At 40.9% G+C, this 21,304-nt stretch overlaps 1 protein-coding gene across 1 annotated transcript in view; it reads right to left on the bottom strand.

The window, feature by feature from the left end:
• Positions 1 to 21,304, bottom strand: part of MACROD2 (MACRO domain containing 2) — a 1,830,990-nt gene that overhangs the window by 154,092 nt on the left and 1,655,594 nt on the right. The window contains exon 9 of the mRNA XM_019516252.1: positions 1,677 to 1,758. Within this exon, the coding sequence (XP_019371797.1) occupies positions 1,677 to 1,758 (82 nt within the window). The remainder of the gene's footprint in view (positions 1 to 1,676; positions 1,759 to 21,304) is intronic.

Genomic DNA, 21,304 nt, shown 5'->3' with positions numbered 1-21,304 from the left:
AGAGGAATGAGAAAGGGGAGTTTATGTCTACACAGCTGCCCCAGCCCCAAAGCATGATACAGCCAAGCTAGGGGTGCTCCTTTCCGCAGCTGCAGCCAGTAGCTGCAGTGCAATGCCACTTTTCATCACAAGAACTCAGGCGGAGGGAGTGGAAACTCAGGCTCCCTCTTCCCCACCCCCTGTTTCCCAGCTCAGGTCTTGATGGGGACCAGGTCAGGCTCCACAGCAGCAGGGAGGCTCCTCTCCCCCAGCTGTAAACAGGAATAACAGTGTGGGGCTGTGCCAGGAACTCTGGCAGGCGAGGAGGGGGAGGAAAAGGAGCCCCCGTGCTGTGCAAGTCCAGCCCCCACCAAGACCAACGCCAGGAAGCTGGAGGAGGCCCTCCCAGCATGGCAGCTCCTTTCCCACTCCTGCCCCTCCAGAGTTCCCAGTGTAGCGAAAAGTGGTGTAGCTCATGCTGCTACTCCAGCTGACTATCTGTAGGGAGTGGAGTTTGGGGTATGTGGGTCTCCAGCCTTGCCCTGAGCAGGGCTATGGTGCAGCGGGGCAGGGAGTAGAGCTGCTGCTGCTGCCACTGCCACTGGTATTCAGCAAAGCATAGGGGTTGTGTGCGTGTAGGACAGGGGTCAGCAACCCCCAGCATGCATGCCAAGGATGGCATGCATGACCATTTTGCTCAGCACACCACTGCCAGCCATGCTGCCAGCCATGGAGCCCAGATTGCTCCCAGCAGGTGGCTGGGAGGCTGCAAGCCCTGCTGCAAGCAGACTGGGCTCCTTGGGCTGGCTGCAGCTGGGAGGCTGCAAACAGCTGCTCTGGGCTCCGGCATGTCAGTACTCCCGCACCTTCCAAGGTAGACGTTGTGGTTTTTTCGCCACTCCGGTGAAAAAACATTGCGTACTCCTGATGTAGGAACACACGTGTGTGTGGGTCTCCATCCTGGCCCTAAATAGAGCCATGGCACAGTGGGGAAGGGAGCAGATTTTCTGCCACTGCCATTGGCATTCAGCAGGGAGCAGAGCTTTGGGGGTGGGGGGTGCCCATGTCCGTGTCCAGCCTGGCCCCAGGGAATCTTGCCCTGCACCCTTCCCCTCCCCCAATCCACAGCAGATCCAGGACAGTGCCCCCAGCCATTACTGCAGCTCCAGGGAGATGCTGATACCCAGCCTTTCCCTGCTGGCACTCAGCAGACAGCTTCCCATGCCTGGATCCTAGTCCCTGGGTGTCCCCAGCCTGGCCCAGAGGTCCCTTCCAGCCCCGCTTCTCTGTGATTCTCTGATTCCTGTCACTGACAGAGCAGGGAGGGGAAGGGGAGGGGGAGACAGCTCCCCTTCCCTAGGCAGCCAATCAGGGATGGCTTGCCCATTTGGCTGTGCTTGAGAGTCTACAGCAGCCTGGGAAGTCTGTGGGGCATGCTGGGAGGCATGCAAGAGCTCCCCTATCTGCTTGCCTCGGGCAGTGCAAGGCCTCCCTACTGAACAGTGAAATCTATTCAGTTCAAACATGCTCTAACTTATAGAGCTTTAAGTAAAGTGAAATAGAGCACTTTCACCATGGACTTTTTGAACATCTCTACTTAGGCTTAATGCTTGGCTGAGGAGACAGAAGATGCAAAATGTTTCATTTTTGCTGCACAAAGTTATTATGGTCAGGCAACAACTTATTACTGCACATACCTATAGGGAAAAACTCGCCCATTTTCTTCTTGAAAATTTTGTAGTCGACCTCCAAAAAGACACAGAAGATGATCCGATCCACCTGTAAACAAAAAAATTATTTGTGGTGAAACAGCAGTCACAAGAAAGGTTAATAATAATAGCTCCATAATAATAAAGATATTTCTTAACAGTATAGAGATATTTAAATTAACATTGGTTTTATACTCCAGGCAAGTGGGAAAACATTGTTTTTTGTGTTTACTGCATACCAGTGTTGTAATTTACAAAATATCATTTGTAACTGCGGCTTACTACTGTGTTCTTTGTTAACTGCCTACTGTTTACTCAACCCCCCCTGAGCATGGTATAAATGAGGTCTGGCAGTCTGGCTGAATACCTGGATGCACCATCTGATGGAATAGTCGCATGAGGAATGTCTAGCAAAAGTACAATAGAATAAATAGGTAAGCAAAGAATCCTGTATGCAATTCTTGTCCAACATACATATTTGCAAAATCATTTAGTATTTAAGAATGGCTTAAAAAGCTTTCATGTGGTTTTAATTTACATGAAACAATTTACTCTCAGTATAATCCAGCAAGAAATGCAAGAAAAACAAAATGTTGATTAGACGACAGGTAGCTCACAGGGTAAATAAAGCATTTAATATACCATAGAGCCAGTGAGGCCAAGCATGTAAATGGCAGTACAATGCATAATGGATGCACCACCCGCTCACTTCTTCAAAGAAATTACCAGGGAAATCATAATTTGTGCAAGCCTTTTCCTGTAGAGTCAAAAATTAAGACTGTGGGGAAGAAAAGCCACATTGGACTCATTCAATCCTTGCTTATTTTTCTACTAGTCTGTATAACTCAGGTTACAGGCCTCAGAGTAGAAAATCTTTGTAGGAGAAAGCTGCTGATGCACAAGGCCCCCACGTTTTGTTTAGCCGAGGCCCCTGTCACCTGGTAGTCAGCAATCCCCTGCAAGTGGCCGATGCTTAGCCAGAAAGGAAGGTCTGGTCAGAGCCACAGCACATTCTCTATCTATGATAAGAGAAGATCTGATGGCAAATATAAAGCTACTTCCCCCTTGCAGAACTCCTGAAGATGCTGGTTGTACATATACTTCAAGTCTTTCCCTTATGATGAAAAATGTAGCATAGCAGCAGCCCCTATGCAGTTCAGTTACAACAGAGATATGCAGAGAAGAAAAAAATCCTAACCTTCACTACAAATTTGGCTATTCAGAGGAGCTGATTCTAGGTAAACTGAAAGGGGCAGATCCTGGACTCAGCTCCCCTTTCTCGGTATATATTGGTCCATCCGTTTAGACCTCAGTTTAGAATAACACCTCTTTAATCTGGGAAAGTGTCATCCAAAACCTGGAGGAAAAATCAGAAAGACACTGGGAGGCTGGAGGATGGTATTGGCTAACATCAAGTTTTCAATTCAAAGATAATCACGGACTCTGTTATAAAGAGCCAGGGTCACCAGCAGAAGCAGTTAAACCTATTTCATGCAGTGAGACAACTAGAAATAGCAGAGGCTGGCACAGAAGATGCGGCTGTATGGAAAGGTTTGAACATAGTGAACCCAGAGAGATTAACAGGATTAAAAGATTAGCAGTTTTCCTGACAGAAAACACAGGGCTATGATACTGGCTTGCAAGGTAAGAGTGTATTGCAAAAGACTAGAGAAGACTGTGAAAGGAAGATTGAGAACCTTTTGGGCACTGGGCTTCCCAGGGAGACTCCAGCAAATACGTGCATCAAGAAACTGACTGCTGCTGATAGTTTCAACCATTTAGGGAAAGAGGACTTTCCATACATTCTTTGTAAACTAACAAGATTACACCAAAGAAACACCTGACATATATTATCCATCTTCCTCCTAACAGAAACAATCCACCAAGGGTATAAATTTTGACTCGCTTGTCAGGCCAAGGGGATAGCACTAAAATATGTATACAGCTGTGTTTATAATGGAAAGCCCTACTCCAGTAATTATTTACACAGGTGCATAACTTTACCCATATGGTTATTTCCACTGAAGTTATTGGGGCATCGAACAAGAGCAAAGGTTTGTGTTTGCATATCTGAGGCTTGATATTGTGATTCTTTAAATTAAATGCATTGTCAATGAAATATGAACTTTCATTTCTACCCAAGAGAACTTTTACAATCTTCTCTCCAATGCCTGATGAAGGGTGTTTGTACCCGAAAGCTTGCAATTAAAGACATTTTTGTGCAAAAATCTTGTTGGTCTATTAAAAGATATCATCTCTACCACGAGTCCTGAATGCATTGTCAAAGGTGATTTAGGATAGCCCATCATCTTTTATCTTCACTTTCCAAGCTTAGTGGATCAGATATTCAGATACTATAATGAAAGGCCCATTACAACCTTGACAGACAACCAAGCAGGATCTCACATCTACAGGCATTTTTAAACCAGAAAATGCATTTCAGTTACTCATGTCTCTGCAGGTTCTAATGCATTATGCATGCCACATACCTTCATTATATTTATTCAAATTCAGCCTTATACTACACTCTTTATAAATGTTTTTCCTTCTACACAAAGGACTTAAAAACTTTCTACAAGCATTAAAGTTTCTACTGCTTGTAATGTAATTCCTTACCTTAAAGATAGGGAATTTCTTTGGAAATGGCAGAATCTTTCAAACTTGTGGAACTTTTCCAACTGTCCCCATGGTATATATCCTATATATAAACCTGCTCAACTTCTTCTCAATGTGTGAAAAAATGTCCTATTTTTAAGTATGCGCAAACTGCTGTGATGACAGCTGAAATCTTGTGTTTATCCGTTTGAATGGCATGTGTTGGCAGATAGTAAATCTGAAATTAAACCGTATTCTATCATCCTGCCAGTCACTGAATATTTTACCTGACATCCCCTGCTAAAAAAACTGGGAAATTAGCTATGGAAAGTAGCCCTTGTCCTCACTGTCTCCATTCTGACAACAATAAGTAAAGGTTTAATCCCATGAAAATTTGCTTGCCTGCTGACCCACAAAAGCTCGGCAGGACTTTCAGGGCCTCCACTTGCAGAAAACAAGTACTTATTTCTGAGAGGGAACGCCCTCGCTTTCATGGCCATGGAATGCCAACTTGATTAGACATTTTGTGCAGCCCCTTCACAGAGACAAGAGAATTAATATCGAGGGACTTCACTGAACAAGCTCAGGAAGTCCCCATCCTCTGTGTGGGTGATAGTTCCTCCACAGCTGACTGGACACCACTCAACTGAGGTGGAAGTTTAAAGGGACTGCAACCTGAAGGTATTAAGGTTCAGCCTTGATTGACAGCTCTGTTCGGGAGGCTACTACTGGAAGCAAACATCCCCTCAGAACAAGATTAAATTCTGCTTGCTGCACAGCTATGAAGAGGTGGATCAAAGAGCCCCCAAGCTTAGGAGCACCGCATCACCAGAAGCAGGGAGTTAAATTGCATGAGCTGTTCACTTAGTAGGTAGCTTTCCAGCTGAAGGCTATGGAGTATATTGATTTCTTTTTTTCTTTGGGGCCTATGCTACTTGACAGACTCCATTTAAAGTTGAGAGGAATCGTTTTCTTCTGATTTGCTGAGCTGCACCTGATCCGGGGTCTGGAAATGTCTGCGTATCTCAAAACACTCAAGCTATTTCGTGCTGGGCTGGCCCCTGAGTAGATACTAAGATCAGCACTTTAGGACATAGTGACCTTGAAAATCACAACAATTCGAAAATGCTTTCATTAGCAATAGCTTTAACCTATGCTTAAGACATTCATAACTGAAAGAAATTGGTGAAGAACAATATTTTATCAATTATTTGTTTTCAGTGTGACTGAGAACTTTCTGTGTTCAATGAGTTTCACTGCCTTGTTGATGGTTGCTGTCCCATACACACTTTAAACTTGCTAACTTGCGCATTGGTAGCAGCCTTTCTGTGGCAGTCTGCAATCATGTCTGTAATTGCAGAGTAGACAATAGAGCTCATTGCTATCACATCTGAGTGTTTCACACTCTGAACTGTATTCATTCACACAGCAACTGTGAGGTCGGGAAGTATTGTTAATCACATTTTACAGATACTGAAGAGAGACTAATAGCATATTCACATAGCAAACTATGTTCCAGACTTCTTTGCCTTAAATATGTACCACACTCCCCTGAGGGGGCTGCTTCCTGAACTGCAAGCACTCCTGCCTTCATTGCATGGCACTTTGGGCTGGCAATCTAGCAGTGGATAGAAGACAGAAACTTCATAGGACCAACACCAAGAATATAGCCTTAAGAAATAAGAATTGCCACAAACCTTACTGCGTTCCACAGTAAAGGATGCCTGTTCACATAACTTTCCTATAACAATGCACTTATTCCATCAGATGCATTTAAAAGTCATAAAAATAATACTTTTTTCACTTCTCGGAGATCTCAGAACAACAGAGACTCCCTATGCCTAAAGAAGGGTGCTTGTGTCCAAAAGCTTGCAAAGAACATCTTTTCCAACTACTCAGTTGGTCTAATAAAAGATATCACATCTACCCAAAGAACCTTGTCTGCCTACATCCTTAAACCAACACAGCTACAACCAAAAACCCTGCAACCAAAAAATAATACCACACACCAAACCCCTAAAAGCCTTCCTAATGGCAGTGACAGGGTTGAAGAGATGCATTCATGTATGCACAATCAGGTCTAACTTGTTGGAAAGCACGTGTACTTAGGTGACTGGTATTTGGATAGTTACCAAGACACAGAACTTCTCTGTTTTAAGCTCAGCTCTTGTGTTGTGGTCTCTGGCAGGTCTTTTGATTTCTCTGCCTAAATTTCCCTTGTCTCTGAAATGGGAATAATACTAATACTGTTGTACCTTTCCCGGCATGAGGATGGTTATTCATTAATGTGTATGCAGTACCTTTAAGATATAAAATGGGCTGCTATCTACATGAAATACCAAAAGACTTGATTGTCAAACAGATGCATTTCTTTTCTACCTAGTGAGCGTTTCCACATGTCAATATGAACCTGCTTTGGGTTAAAAAAAATCCCTTATCCTGAAAATAAAAGCTGCTGCATTTGAACACTTGATCTCAATTATTTCATTTGCAGTTATACAACCAAGTCATTTTCCCAGAAGGCAGTGACTGCTTTTTATTATATGGAGCAATAACTGTTCATCGTCATTTAAATCTTATCAGAAAACACGTGTTGACACACAACAGAAAAATAATTGTATTTTGTGCAAATGTTACCCAATTCTAAATCTAATGGTAAAAACTAATGGTAGAGAGCAAGGCATACAAAGACGGAGTCTGTTTTTTTTACTAATAGTACATAGTATTAGAAAATATGCTTATCTAATCCAATCAGACTCCACTGGCATCAAGGAATAGTCAATGTTAGGAGTTTGCAGTTTATCATATATTCTGTGGATTGGGACGCAGATTCAAAAAAGGTGCGTTGTGATGTTCTACATTATCCACCAACACCATAAGAATATGTACCCACAGGTAGAATCCAAAGTAAAAGAATTATTTATCTCCCTACAATGGAGATACGTAAATACCTTTTGGTCAGAATGCAAAGCAGTCACCATGCTAAGATGGCCAGGAGGGGTTAGTATTTGGAAGACTTTCTATTCCCCTCTCCAAGATTTAGGTAGAATTTATACTATTCCCCGAAGCCCCAAGTTAAACATTTCTATTAACACTGGATTCTATTAATGTTGGGCCATCACTTTATTGTATCTCAACAAGGAGAAGCCTGCCCACCTTTGACTAACAGTAAAAAGAGCAGGTAGAGGAGTGAAATCATCAGAAAAAGGACAAAAAAATTCAAGAAAGCAAACTTCAACAGACTCAGAATACTACAGGCAGTCTCTTGGCAAGAAATTCTAAGGGGAAATGTTTAGGAAAAATGGCAATTAGAACAGGCAATATTAAAAATACTAAAAGAACATTAGCAATCCATCTGGATGTAGAGGAAAAATAGAAAATTTAGAAACAGATCAACAGAGATAGGAAAGATAAGAAGAGTAGGAGATTCACATGTCTGCATGAAGAGCTCTTTAAAGAGCTGAAACTCAAAAAGGATTTATACAAGTAGGCAGGGATACAATCAAAAGGTTAAGGCATAAATGAGTTAAAATTAGCAAGGCAATCAGAAAAGGTTCTATAAATACATTAGAAGTAGGAGAAAGACAAAAGAAAGCAAAAGTCTACTACTTAACAGGGGTGGAAAGCAAATAATGGGTGGCAAAAGAGGCTGAGGTATTCAATTTCCTTTTTTGTTTCATTCTTCAAAAGAAAGGTTAGTTGTAACCAGATGTTTAACACACACTTTAACACACACTTAATTTTAACAAAAGGATGTGAACACAGGCCAGACTAGAGAAGACTGAGGTTGAAGAATACTTAGATGAGTTAGATGCATTCAAAGTCAGTAGGGCCTAAAGAAATTCATCTTAAACTACTTAAGAAAAGCCAAATCAATCTCTGATCCATTAGCAATTACCTTAAAAACTCATTGAGAGTATACGGTGGTCCCTAAGGTCTGGAAAAAGGCATTGTACCAGTCTTTGAAAAAGGGAATAAAGAGGACTCAGAAAATTATAAAGCAGTTAGAGTAACCTCAATACCCAGAAAGATATTACAACAAATTATTAAAAATCCATTTTTAAGCCATAGATGAATTTTACCTATAGAATAATAATATGCCAGGAAACAGCCAACATGGTTTTATCAAGAAGCAAACATGTCAAACCAATCAAATTTCATTCTTTGACAGAGTAACTGCTCTAGTGGATATGAGGGAAGCAAGAGATGTGATACCATCTTTACTTGAATACAAGACAAAGTTTTTTCCCCCCAGTCTACACGGGGGGAGGGAAAAAGCTCCCCTTACCCCTGCCACCATATTTACTTTCCCTGCTGTAGCAGTGTGAATGGGGACAAATTTAAGGCAGACCTCCAATAATTAGATTCTATACTTGGAAAATTATAACCATTTATAAATTTTCCATCTATAGAATCTAATTATTGAGGGGGTCATCTTAAAGTTGGGGTCATTTTATATTTAAATAATGACAGTATATCTTAACTGTAGTGGGGTTTTAGTTATAGCCCCAGATGACATTCCAATAAGAAAACTAGATAATATTATCTAAGAGAAATCACTAAGTTAGGTGTGCAAGCACTTGAAAATTTACACTCAAGAGTACTTATCGATGATTCATAGTCAAACTGGGAAGGTATTTCCAATGGGGAACCTCAGCAGTGTGTCCTGGGCCCAATTCCATTCAATAGTTTTACTAGTGGCTTAGGTAATTAAAGAGAGCACAGTACAAAATCTGCATTGACACCAAGGTGGGGTTGCAGGGTTTGAATTCAAAAGACTCTTGATAAATGGAAGAAATGGTTGCAAAATCAAGAACCTGAAAGGCAAATGCAATGTTCCATTAGGACAGAGAATAAAAATGCACAAAAACAAAATGAGGAATAATTGATTTAAATAGAAATACTTTAGGAAAACAGCAGAGGCTTATAGTAAATTACAGAATAAAAGTAAATCAGCAACATGATGCTGATTGCAAAAACCAAATATTCTAAGGTGTGTTGTATTTAAGATAGCGATAGTTGTTCCCTTCTACTAAGTGACCATCTGCTTGAGGACATTGTCCAGTATTGAACAACACATTTAAAGGAGGATGTAGACCAATTAGAAAGAGTTCAGAAGACAACAACAAGAATGACAGGACCTTCAGAAAATATGAACTAAGAAGAAAGGTTGAAAGAATTGGATTATTTTAATCTATAATACAGAAGAATAAGAAGGGACACAGAATCATAGAGAAGGAGGGTTGACAGGGACCTTGAGAGGTCACGTAGTCCAACACCCTGCCTGAAGCATGATCATCCTTAGTCAAATCATCCTATATAAATCCATCGTCTAACCTCTTAGACAAACTACACAGTCAACCCTGACACAACACAAAGCATAACACCATAACCTGTCACAGGTAAAATAGTGAGACCGTGGGGAAAAACATCCAGAAATGTTGTTAATATCCCCTTGAGAGATCCCAGGTAGAGGGCCACACCCCCAACTACAGAGGAAGCAAAAAACTCCCACAGTCCAATCTGATGATGGGGTAAAATTTCTTCTTGACTCCAGATGTAGCAATTGGTCTGACCCTGAGTGAAGGGGCAAGACACTCTAGCCAGGAACCTCTGGGTTTAAGTCCCAGAAGGAGCATTAGCACACTCCAGTCACAATCCCCAATTTTGGCTACAGCCAACGCTTAATGCCTCTGAGGAAGGCTTAAACACCGCCCTCACTCCTTGCTTCCCCCTCCCTCCCAGTAAAAAAACATAGGAGAAGACAGGAGGGAAGAGATGGGAAGGAATTCCCTCCTAGGCCCAATGGGCAACCAGGAAAGCACAGAAGCATGGGAAATGCCCATAGTGGAACACAGGCATAGCTACACCTACATCATCCCAGACCAGTGGCCGTCCAAACTTTTCTTAAACACCTCCACTGAAGAAGTTTTTCTTGATATCCAATCTAAAACTACTTTGCTGCAACTTCATGCATGTCCTACATTCTGCAGCAAGAAAAGAAATATGTTTTCCCTCTTCTTTATGGCAGCCCATCAAATATGTGAAGACTGCTACTGCTGTCATGTCTCCCCTTAAGAGCCTTTTCCACAAACTGAACATGCCTAGCTCCTTTAACTTCTCCCTGTATGACTTGCCTTCCAAGGCCTTAATCATTTTTGCTGCTCACCTTGGACACACTCTAACTTCTCCACATACTTTTAAAAATGTTGAACCCAGAATTGCACACAATACTCCAGATGAGACCTAACCAGTTACAAATAGGAGGCACTGTCACCTCCTGTGTGTTGCACCTAATGTTTCTATCGATGCATCCCAAAACTATATTTGCCTTTTGTGCAGTTGCATCATACTGTAGACTTCTACCAAGTCTGAGATCTAGCAAGACTCCTAGATCCTTCTCTGTAATGCTGCCATACATCCAGGTGTCAACCTATTTTGTATGTGCATTTATGATTATGATTATTCTTCCTGAAGTGTACTACCTTGCATCTTCAGTCCAGCTTTACAATATTTTGAGATCCTTCTCAATTGTGATTCCATCTTCCAGAGTTTTTGCAATCATCTCTGATTTTGTGTTGTGTGCAAGCTTGCTCAAGAAGCACCCCATATTCAGCATCGAAATAATTAATAAACATGTTGAATAGCACTGGGCCCAGAACAGACCTCTGCGGGGCTCCACACAAAAAACTCCTGCCATTCTGATATGGAGCCACTTACAATAACATTTTGCTTGTAGCTATTGAGACATTAGCCTATGCACTTTACAGTAACTATGATAGGCCTACATTTTTCCAATGTATGAGAGTCATGTGGGACCTTGTCAAAAGCCTTGCTGAAGTCTATACACTGCCGATACACTATATCCACAGCATTCCCTTCATTCACCCAGGCAGTTACTTTGTCAAAGGAGGAGACTGAATGTGTATGACACAATTTGTTTTTAGTAGATCCATGTTGGCTGCTTGTTATCAGCCTTTCTTCCTCCAGAAGTTTGCAAATGGACTTCCTTCAGATATGTTCCACTAACCTCCTGGGTACTGAGGTGATTCTAACGAGTCTGCAGTTCCCTGGGTCCTCCCTTTTGCCTTTTTTAAAGAGGGCACTCAGTTGGCCATTTTCCAGTCCTCTGATACCTTACTCCTCTCCCACAACTTCATGAATATCATTGCCAAAAAGGGCTCCAAGATCTCTTCCTTCAGTGCCCTGGGATGAAATTCATTAGGCCCTGCTGTCTTAAATTAATTCCTACTCATCAAAAGGTCTCTGACCATCTCTTTTGTTATTTAATCCCTCAGCTTGTCCCCTACCTTATCTAAATAATCTTTATTAGGTGTCTGTTTGTAGTTTAATTTCTTTGTGAAGACTGAAGCAAAGTAGCTGTTGAATAGCTCCATCTTCTTTGCATCTTCTGTTAAGAGTTCCTCTTGCCTATTTAACAGTGGACCCACAGCTTCCTTGGTCTGACTTTTCTTGCCAACATACTAAGAGAAGCTCTTCTTGTTATCTTGAACCTCTCTTGCTGGATACAGCTCTTTTTTTTTTTTTATCTTTGCCTTCCTGATTTTGTCCCTGCAGATTGTTGCTATCCTCAACCTTCTGGAACGACCAATTGTCCTTCATACAAGTTAGGAACTGGCTTGACATTTTAGGTTTGGCTATATTATTCTACCAGCAGATGTCTGGAAAACTGAAGTCTCCAATCAGTATGATCTCATAGTTTTTGGATAAATTTGTCACCTGATTGAAGAGTGCCTCATCCACCTCCTCTTCCTAACTTTCTAGCTTATAAGAAATCCCCACCATTTTATCAGTGCTGAATCTTTCACTGTTTTTCTTCTTCCTCTTAAACCAAGGAACAAGTGTTTGTATTTTTTACATACAAAGCAACAACATCACCTTTCTCTCAACCTTGTCCTTAGGAAACAAAGTGTAATCCTCAATGTTGACAGTGAGCTGTCCCATCAGGTCTCTACAGGTGCATCTATACATGCATGTTACTGAGGAGTTGACTAATTAACTCTGCAGTAAAGTATCTCCATCTACATCTGTGCTGGCATTAGGGCACCGTAAATTAATCAACTCAAGATAGTACTGTTGGGGACAGTACTATCTTACAGCGGGGTCCTTTCTTGTGCAGAAAGCAGCGTGGACAATAACCAGGGCTGCCGCAGTTTGAGCTGGGGCAGATCAGCCCCAGGCTGACAGCAGGCTCAGGGGGTCAGCCACATAGTTCCACATTCTGGGCACTCTCATGCCACAGCCAGCCCCTCTGCTTCCCACTGCAACCACCTGGAGCCTGGGGCTGACCCCCGAGCCCGCTGCCAGCCCAGGGCTGCTCTGCCCTGGCTCCAACTGCTGCAGTCCCAGGCACACATAAGCAGCTGAATATTGTGTGAACTGTGCCAGAACTTACTAATTGCACATGGAGAGGTCCCTGTGATACCAATCAGTTCATAGTTCTTTTCATACATCATCCTATTTATTCCTCATACTTCTTTCATTTGCATACATGAAAATAGTCTTTCGCTATGTAAACTTTGTGTAACAAACCACATGTAAGGGGGCAGAACAAGGTTTTTCACTGCTCAAGTAATGTGCTGAATTAGCACTGTAACTTCATTTCAGGAGGAAATAAGTGCAGAAAACTATCAGTGAGAAAACAATCTCCTACTTAAAACCGTTTTTATGTTAGCTTTAATGGAAGGAAAAATTATATGAAACACTTGGAAAATAAAATGATTTATGCTGAAGCCAAAAGGAGTTGAATGCTTTCTCCATTATGAAAACATCATTATCAGTGGCATGATATTCTAGTTTATGAAATTTATTTTGCCTGGAGTGAAAAGTAATTAAGGTCTAGAAGCAAATTAGAAAAAAACAATCACCTGAAATTTATTATGAGTTTAAAATATTAACAGCATCTAGATGAAATGTCATCTACATATGCAAGATATGCAGGGCTGACACACTTAGAAACAAGATAAATGCAATACATTGTCAGAACAATTCTCTCAGGCTGATCACTGCTCTTGATGACAGTAATATCCAGGTTACATGAAACGGCAGACAGCAAATTAACCCAATTATGAGAATCAGATACATCATCAATAACTTTATGATGCTATAAATCTATCCCACATTTTGAAACATAAGAATACCACTGCTACCTCCTACTTGAAAACCACTTTATTCATAGCTCTGAAACACAGAAAAACATAATCCCAGTAAATATATGGTATAGCCTTAGCACAGAGGCTATGGTAACTTGATTTACCCAAGGAAACAAAGAATGTTAACAGCAGAACAGGAACAAAACTCAGGACGCTTTAAATCCCAGTTCTGTGCCTTGTGCTTTGACCTAATCTGACACTGAAATATGGTTCTGAGACATAAAAGACTTGGAGACCTAAGAGAACAAATTAGGCCTGAGGTAAAGGGAACAAGCTTCACTGAATACCACCAGCTTGCTCTGGCACAGTACTTCAATACACAAATTTATTCTGCAAATTACTTTCTCTAAATCATATCATTAATCTTTAAATTGGTAAGTATGGTACCATTATGAGTAACCACTTATGTTTTGAAAGCTTTTCTCTGTATTCATTGTACTGCTTTCAAGTATAAGTGCAGCATTCCCTATTAAAGCCTAGAATTTTTGTCCTGTTACTTCCTGTTTGTTGGGTCACTGACACATGTTAAATTAAAGGTGCTATAGGACCTGAGGCATGATATCAACAATCATGCTTCCTCCTGTGCCACACATGTATGGCAGGAAGCATGACTGAAATTGTGCGTCAGATCTCATCATGCCCTATCGCTGGGATCATAATCTCAGGCCCCCCAGTGTAGCAAGTTTGGCTCCCTGCATGCCCTTGCCTGGGACCCCCAATCAGCTGACCAGTGCATCCCACCTTGGAGCACATGGGCGTTTTGAAGGGCTCTGGAGGCTGGAAGCACTGGCCACCCATTCGGTAAAAGGTGTGCTAAGAACATATTACACATATTTTGTATAATAACTTTGTGCTTATTCTTCATTTTAAGCCATTAATTAAATGAACATGTTGCTAGGTCACTAAGGGCATGATTAACCAGGTAATCACATCTTAAGTGTAACATCTGGCAGGGCCTTGGGAAAGTATTTGTCATACTACTATAGCAACTAGCCAAATGTACGAATGTAGCATTCTGGATTTAAAACAGAACAAGGTCATCAAATGGCTGCCTATACACGTGCTTGGCGGGTGGGGGGCAGCATTTTAATCAGAGCAGTTCCTGGGCAGCTGTTCTAATTAAACACCACAGGATCACATGTATTAAGCCCCAGCACATTTAAAAATAGCTGTGGGATGCTTCATGTATACCTCATTTGATGAGGCTTAGTTAAAGTGCCCTGCAGCTATTTTAAAATGCATGGAAGCTTAATACACATAACAATATACCAACACTGCAGCGTTCTAATTGGAAAGCAGAGCAGACTCAACTAATCAAGTCTGCTCCAATGCATTTTAATTAGAACACAAAGGAGCATGTGTACAGGCACCCCATAATGGTAATTTCTGAGCAGTTACAAGTTGGCTGCAACAAATATATGATTTTCCAGTACTTAGCCAATACTGTTTCTGAAGACTTAGACAAATAACAGGGACCCCTCATATATTTTTACTCTAATCATTTCTAGTACTAATATCTAATACACAAACCAGGAACTATTTGCTGTGGAGGATTTGCTGAAGCGCTGATACTGCTAAAGGTATGATAGCCTGTACTGCTAACATAACAAAGATAGATTAAAAACTGATCAGTTGTTAAAGCCCTGCATGTCAGCTCTTTTGGTCAACAGTTGAAAGTTGTTTAGTATCCTAAAGGTAAAGCAAATCTGTAAATGCTATGAAGTGTTTAAGGAAACATCTCAGTATATTTCTTTTGATGGCCACTAGAACTCATCAGTAAAAGGGCAAAAGAGTAGTTTAAAAATGCATTTGTTTTACCAAGATATCCATCAATCCAGAGAATTCACCTTTATGCCACACAAAAACATGATGACATAAGATACATTAATCTTTTTCAGCTTAATGCCTACTGTCCCTTGAAGATGCATGTTTGGAATATCTAAAGACTACCTCCATTTTTCACAGTTACCAGTCATAGGGCTGCTGACACAGGCAAGATAATCCTGTATTCAGCTATACTGGGAGAATGAATGGATTCTGATGAATGTAATTTGCTATCTCAATGACAAATGGCAAATGTGAAGTGAGGGTATGCATGCAAATATAACTGTGTTAAATATGGGCTTGTGAAGGATGTACTCTGGAAATATCTGATAGACAGTTTTACAACAGCCATGCATTTTTGAGGAGATAAATCATCAGTTTAAATTAAGTTATGATTATACCCTCATCGTGAATCTCCATAGAGTAAAATGGTACCAGAGCATACAATCAAGCAAAACTTTTTAATCCAATGAGCTAACTTTTAGCACTATTATCTTGTCTCATGACATAAATTACTCAACACCACAAAGCTTAAACATATTTCAGTATAATCGGGCTTAAATTTACAAAAGTCATGGAACATGGAGTGCCTCACAATATTTCAAAGCACAACCTGAAACCCATTAAAAGGGCCTGATATTCAGAAACTGTTGAGCACCGTAGAAGACACTCAAAATCTGAGGGTTCCCAGACCACTAGTCACTTTTGAAAGCTATTTAGGGTTTGCTGTTTTTATTATTGCTATAATGCTCAGTAATATACTGAATGGGATAGCTCCTTCCTCTGGATCATATCCAGAGACAAACAACAAACGCATCATTACTCACTGAGAATCATAAAACTGCACTTATTAAATAATGCTTGGCGATATATAGTAGGGGTGCATGAAGCAGGCCCTATTAGACCTCCCCATGCTTCTGTGGGGCACTCCATCAGCCCCAGCATCATAGCATTCACAAGCTGCCTGCTACCTAGAGGTATGTAGAAAAAACATTTAAAGCTGTGTCTGTGTCCAAATGTCCAAACCTTTCTGAATCTCTCCAGAACGATTTGGAAGGTTCCAATCCAGAGAGATTAAAGAGTCCTCTGATTCGATTCAGATTCGGAGATTTGGCCACCGAATCGGGCCAAATCTCTGCCAAACTGAATCAGGGACCAAAGCTTCGCGTAGCCCTAATATATAGGAATAAGAGTGTGAGTATGGGACAATATGTATATGTTTATAATTTATATTTTAGAATATATATATTCTACCTCTTTCTAGGAATCTATTTACATCTGGAATATATAGATCCTGGAATCCATAAGGGATGCTAGATTTAAAAAAAATGTCTACAATGTGTCATGAAGAAGATGAGACTAGATCATCAGAATGGTATCATCTGCTCTTCACAGAGAAACATAGATCCACTCTAGATCCTTATATCTTGGTTTTCATTTCTAAAAACCTTTCTTTTATTGTAGCTCTGACTTTCCTATTACAAAGTGTAACATATTTTACTGAAGCTGTTCTAACTGTGGAAAGACACAGAATCTTATCAGAAACCTGGAAGTCCATGATTTGTTGTATACCAGGGGTGGGCAAAATGCAGCCCAGGGGTCGAATGTAGCCCACCAGGCCATTCTATCCGGCCCGCAGGGCCCTTAAAAAAAATAGAAAATTAATATTTATCTGCCCTGGGCTGCCTGTCATGCAGCCCACAATGGCTTGCCAAAACTCAGTGAGCGGCCCTCTGCCCAAAATAATTGCCTGCCCCTGTTGTATATAGAAATAGCAAAGATTGGAAGCATGTCCTGATGGTTTTAATCATTCTGGTGATGAATCACTACAGACAGATGAATCCTGGCCCCACTGAAGTCAACATGCACCTGTACATGGGCCAGGAGGCTGCTCAGACACGCTGTAATTGCAGCACATCAGAGCAGACTCAGTTAATCATGTCTGCTCAGCATTTGATGAGCTTTAGATACAGTGCCCCTGCTGCCATTTTTGAAGTATGGAGACACTGATACACAAGATACTCCAGGCGTTTTAATCAGAGAGGCTCTCAGAGCAGCTTCAGTATACATCGCACCCCCCGTCTACTGTGCCCAAAAATACCCAATGAGTTTTGCTGTTAAGTGGCACAAAGATTTCACCCAGGACTTCATTTGGTCAAGGCCATAGCATATTCTGATCAACACACTTCAGGTTACAAAAAAAATCATCAAAAATACCCAAACAAATCCAAGTGCTGGTAAATCTGAGTATATTTCTATCCAACCCACACGCAAATGGTAAATTCAATTAAATATTCAAATTGATCAAACTATATAAACATAACAATTGTGTGAATTAAATAACATACAGAGGTGAGCCTTCTTTTAGAAACCCAGAAGAATGGTAGTCTTCAAAAGAGTAGAACAGAAAATAGGTTAGGGGAAAAAGGGCTTATGAAAGCAGATACTACTGTTTTAAAAATGCAACATTTATATAGTTACATACCGAGTGCAAAGCTGGTTTAAAATATTACTTGTTTGAGTCTACCTCTTAAAGAAGATAGGACTCCCCACATGTGCAAGATTATGCACATACTTAAATCCATGCAGGTTCTGGCCTCAGGAAAGTTTTCAGTGCATCATTTTGATTATAAAAAGCCATATCAAAGCCATTTTAAAAGACATATCAAATAAAATTGATATTATCCTCTTAAAGAAGAATGTAGAGTTATTGTCTTAATCATTGTAATTTTCATCCCACATTGAACTAACTTCCATGCTGGACCTGATCCAAAGGGCACAACCTTCACTAGGCACTGGATATATACTAGTATGCACTCTTCACTTTTGCAAGAAGATGTGTCAGATACACTTTCTTGACTCAAAATTCTTCCAAGTACAGCGGAGTATCCCAAAATTCAGTAAGTAGCACAAAATTGCACTTTTAGGAATGGAGAGATTGTTTACTAGGGCACTTAACTACTGTTAACATTGCGGCTACAAGCTTCTATTTGTATATTTCACAGCCCAGCTCCCCAGACCTCCAAGTATTCTCTCTCTTTCACTTGATTAAAAACATCTGCAGAGGTAAGGCTAATACAAAAAGTTAATAATTACTCTCTGATGTGAAAATTAAAAATCACATGGGGAAAAAGAATGTGCTTGTTACTAAGGCAATAAGGACAGGAGATATGAACACACAAAAGTTACACAATCATCACCCAAATGCTCCATTATTTGCTGTTCAGTAGAAATCTATCTTTCTGCAAAATCTCTTTGTAAGAATGAATGCCACATGGCACAACTCAACAGCATCAGTGACACCACTGCACTCACTGAAAACTCCACTGAACCTCACTCACGTAAATATTTTCTTGTCTCTCTTCTTAAAAGAAAATTTATCACAATTAAGTTGTCTGTCTGTTGGCAGAAGCCATTTACAGTTCAAATTAAACTCATTCACATGTTCTCTAAAAGACCATTTTGAAAGGACAAAACTGATTCCCTCAAATGGAAGTCCCTGGACATCTCTAGCTTTCTAATGCTGGAGATAATCTTCTTTGTGATCAGAAAAAGCAGAACCAGGGAGAGCAGTCAGTTAGGAATGATTTTCAGTGCAGCTAGAAATGACACTTCTTCTCCTGGAATATGTAATATAATGTCTCTTTCCCAATGAAGAAGGACAGCTCAGAATCATTTATTTAACCTGGACCATGTGAATTAAATACTGTTATTGACATCTTTGATTACACCCAGCCCTGACCAAAAGTTCTTTTTGTACAAATCAGTTGCACCTGGAGGCAACAGCATCCAGCATTCAACAAATAAGAATGGGTACCACAACATAACAAGTATCTATTCTGTTGAGATGTTTTGAAGGACTGTTGAATTTAAATGCCCAACTGGCAATCCTACTCTTTTGCATTACTATCTAGACGCAGGACCAGGTCTGCCAACAACCAGCAAAAGCACAAACCCTACCATTTATAGTAAGCATCTGGCACTATGCTTAGGATTAAGACTTTAAAGATCAGAACACAAACATGGGTCAACCTGGATTTGGGAAAGATGCCATTTTGCCTTCATTGGCTGCATCCACAAGCATGGACATTTGATTCCCTAGGGACAACTGGTGGCAGTGCATCTTGTGCTGCCGCTAGTTGTCCCTGGGGAACACTGTGCCACGCTCCCTCTGGAGCAACTGTGTTGGCCCCAGCAGCCTTACCTAGGGTTCTGGGGGCCTCCTGGGGCTACAGCTGTGGCGTTTCTGCTGCCTGGAGCCTGGCCGGCAGCTGGAGCATGGTTCTAGCTAACCAGGCTCCAGTTCTGAGCAGTGCATGTTGCCCCCATGTGCACTGCTCCACCTTTTTTCCCTGAGAAAACAGATGAATGTGCAGTATGTGATGCCGCAGACTTGTGTGCAGTGCCTCATACCACATGGCTGCACTCATCTGGGTGCAGCCAATGAGGGCATTTTGCATTTGAGTCCCTTGGAACAAGTGTGGAGAATCTATACTTAATAGTGCGTGCTCTTTTTGGCATATGATTCCAGCCTGTTACTCAGCCATGCTATTCTTGAACTAATGGTCATTATGCAAGCTTGATACAATTAATAGGTATCTTCCACAGCCATATTTTATATGGTATACTGCAACTTTAACGTATTTTGTTGTAGAAAAACCCCTGCTAAGATATAAATGTCACCATTTTTCATGAGGATAAGGAGGGGGGGAAAAAGAATCCCACCTCTAAGGGTGCATTTACATGTGTAATTAAGGCAAAGCAATAAACTCCAGAGCACTCTGAGCTGGAATAAACTGCTCCAGGGCACAGCATGCACATGTGCACCTGAAAGAGCAGTAATTTGAGTCAGGGCGGAGCAGTCCTGGTCTGCTAGGGGGCACCGGGAGTCAGACCCGGGTTTGGGGTGGCAGCAGAAGAGGGGCTGACAGGAGGTAGGAGTCTGGCCCCTGGCTGGCTGGGCTGACAGGCGCAATGTATGCCTGTGGTTACTGTCCACACATGTGTTTGATTGTAGTTAATTACTCTGCAGTAAAATAATACTGTCCCCGACAGTACTATCTTACGGTAGAGTTAATTAGTGTATTGCACCTTAATACCAGCACACATGTAGATGGTGTAGAGCTGCAGAGCTAATTAGTCTACTCTGCAGTAAAGCATACGTGTAGATGCACCCTAGGGACAAGTTTTAAATTAATTTTAGAAAATCACCTATATCATAATAGATTGTAATAGAATGACAGCTTTGCTAAAATAGCCAGCAGATGTTCCAGCATTTTACTGCATCTTGTTATCAAACCTTTTGTACCATAATCCCACAAAATCTATGTTCTAGACCCATTTCTTCTTCTATAGCTGGAATACTAAAGGCTTCTCTTAGTGATTTCTGATTTTTACTGATGTTTCTGATTTCTGCTACAGGTCACAGTATAGCAGCTGCATAAGCAAATAGACACTGATTTATATTTTATTAGATCGCAAAAGAAAACACTTTATTTACATCTGTACTATACATTGCTAAAATTCCACCTATACATCATCCAGGTAAAAGGTGCCCAAATTATCAAGATTTTTTCAGTTACACTTGACAACATTAGCACAATTTATATCAGCTGCTCAAATGCACTGATGCACATTCCTCAAACCATGTATTGTCAAAATGTCAATGCTAACTGCAAAAAAATGTAATTTACTTTATTTCATTAACTAACTCATGTTTGCACAGCACTTTCAACATGTAGAAGCACCCTGAACAGTAAAGATTGAGCCTTATTATTTTTACTCATGTGGATTCACCATATGAGTCATAAATAACAGTCACCCCCTTTGTGGAAAATACAGCTGGCACACAGCCAAAACCTAGCCTAGTATTTGGTCTTTCTGACAACTACAATCTCTGCAAATGGTCCTGTTTTGGTTTCATCTGGAAATTACCCGTAATGTATTTATTACAATGTTCTTCACAAGGTGCATTTGGCATAATTTGGGGGACGCCTTGTTGGACCTAGTGCTGGCCACGGGTGA

The sequence above is a fragment of the Gavialis gangeticus genome, unplaced genomic scaffold (genome assembly GCF_001723915.1).
Source record: "Gavialis gangeticus isolate Ggan-Ray unplaced genomic scaffold, GavGan_comp1, whole genome shotgun sequence".
Classification (NCBI taxonomy): Eukaryota; Metazoa; Chordata; order Crocodylia; family Gavialidae; genus Gavialis; species Gavialis gangeticus.
The sequence above is the reverse complement of the archived record's forward strand: the minus strand, read 5'-3'. Positions and strand labels throughout refer to the sequence as shown.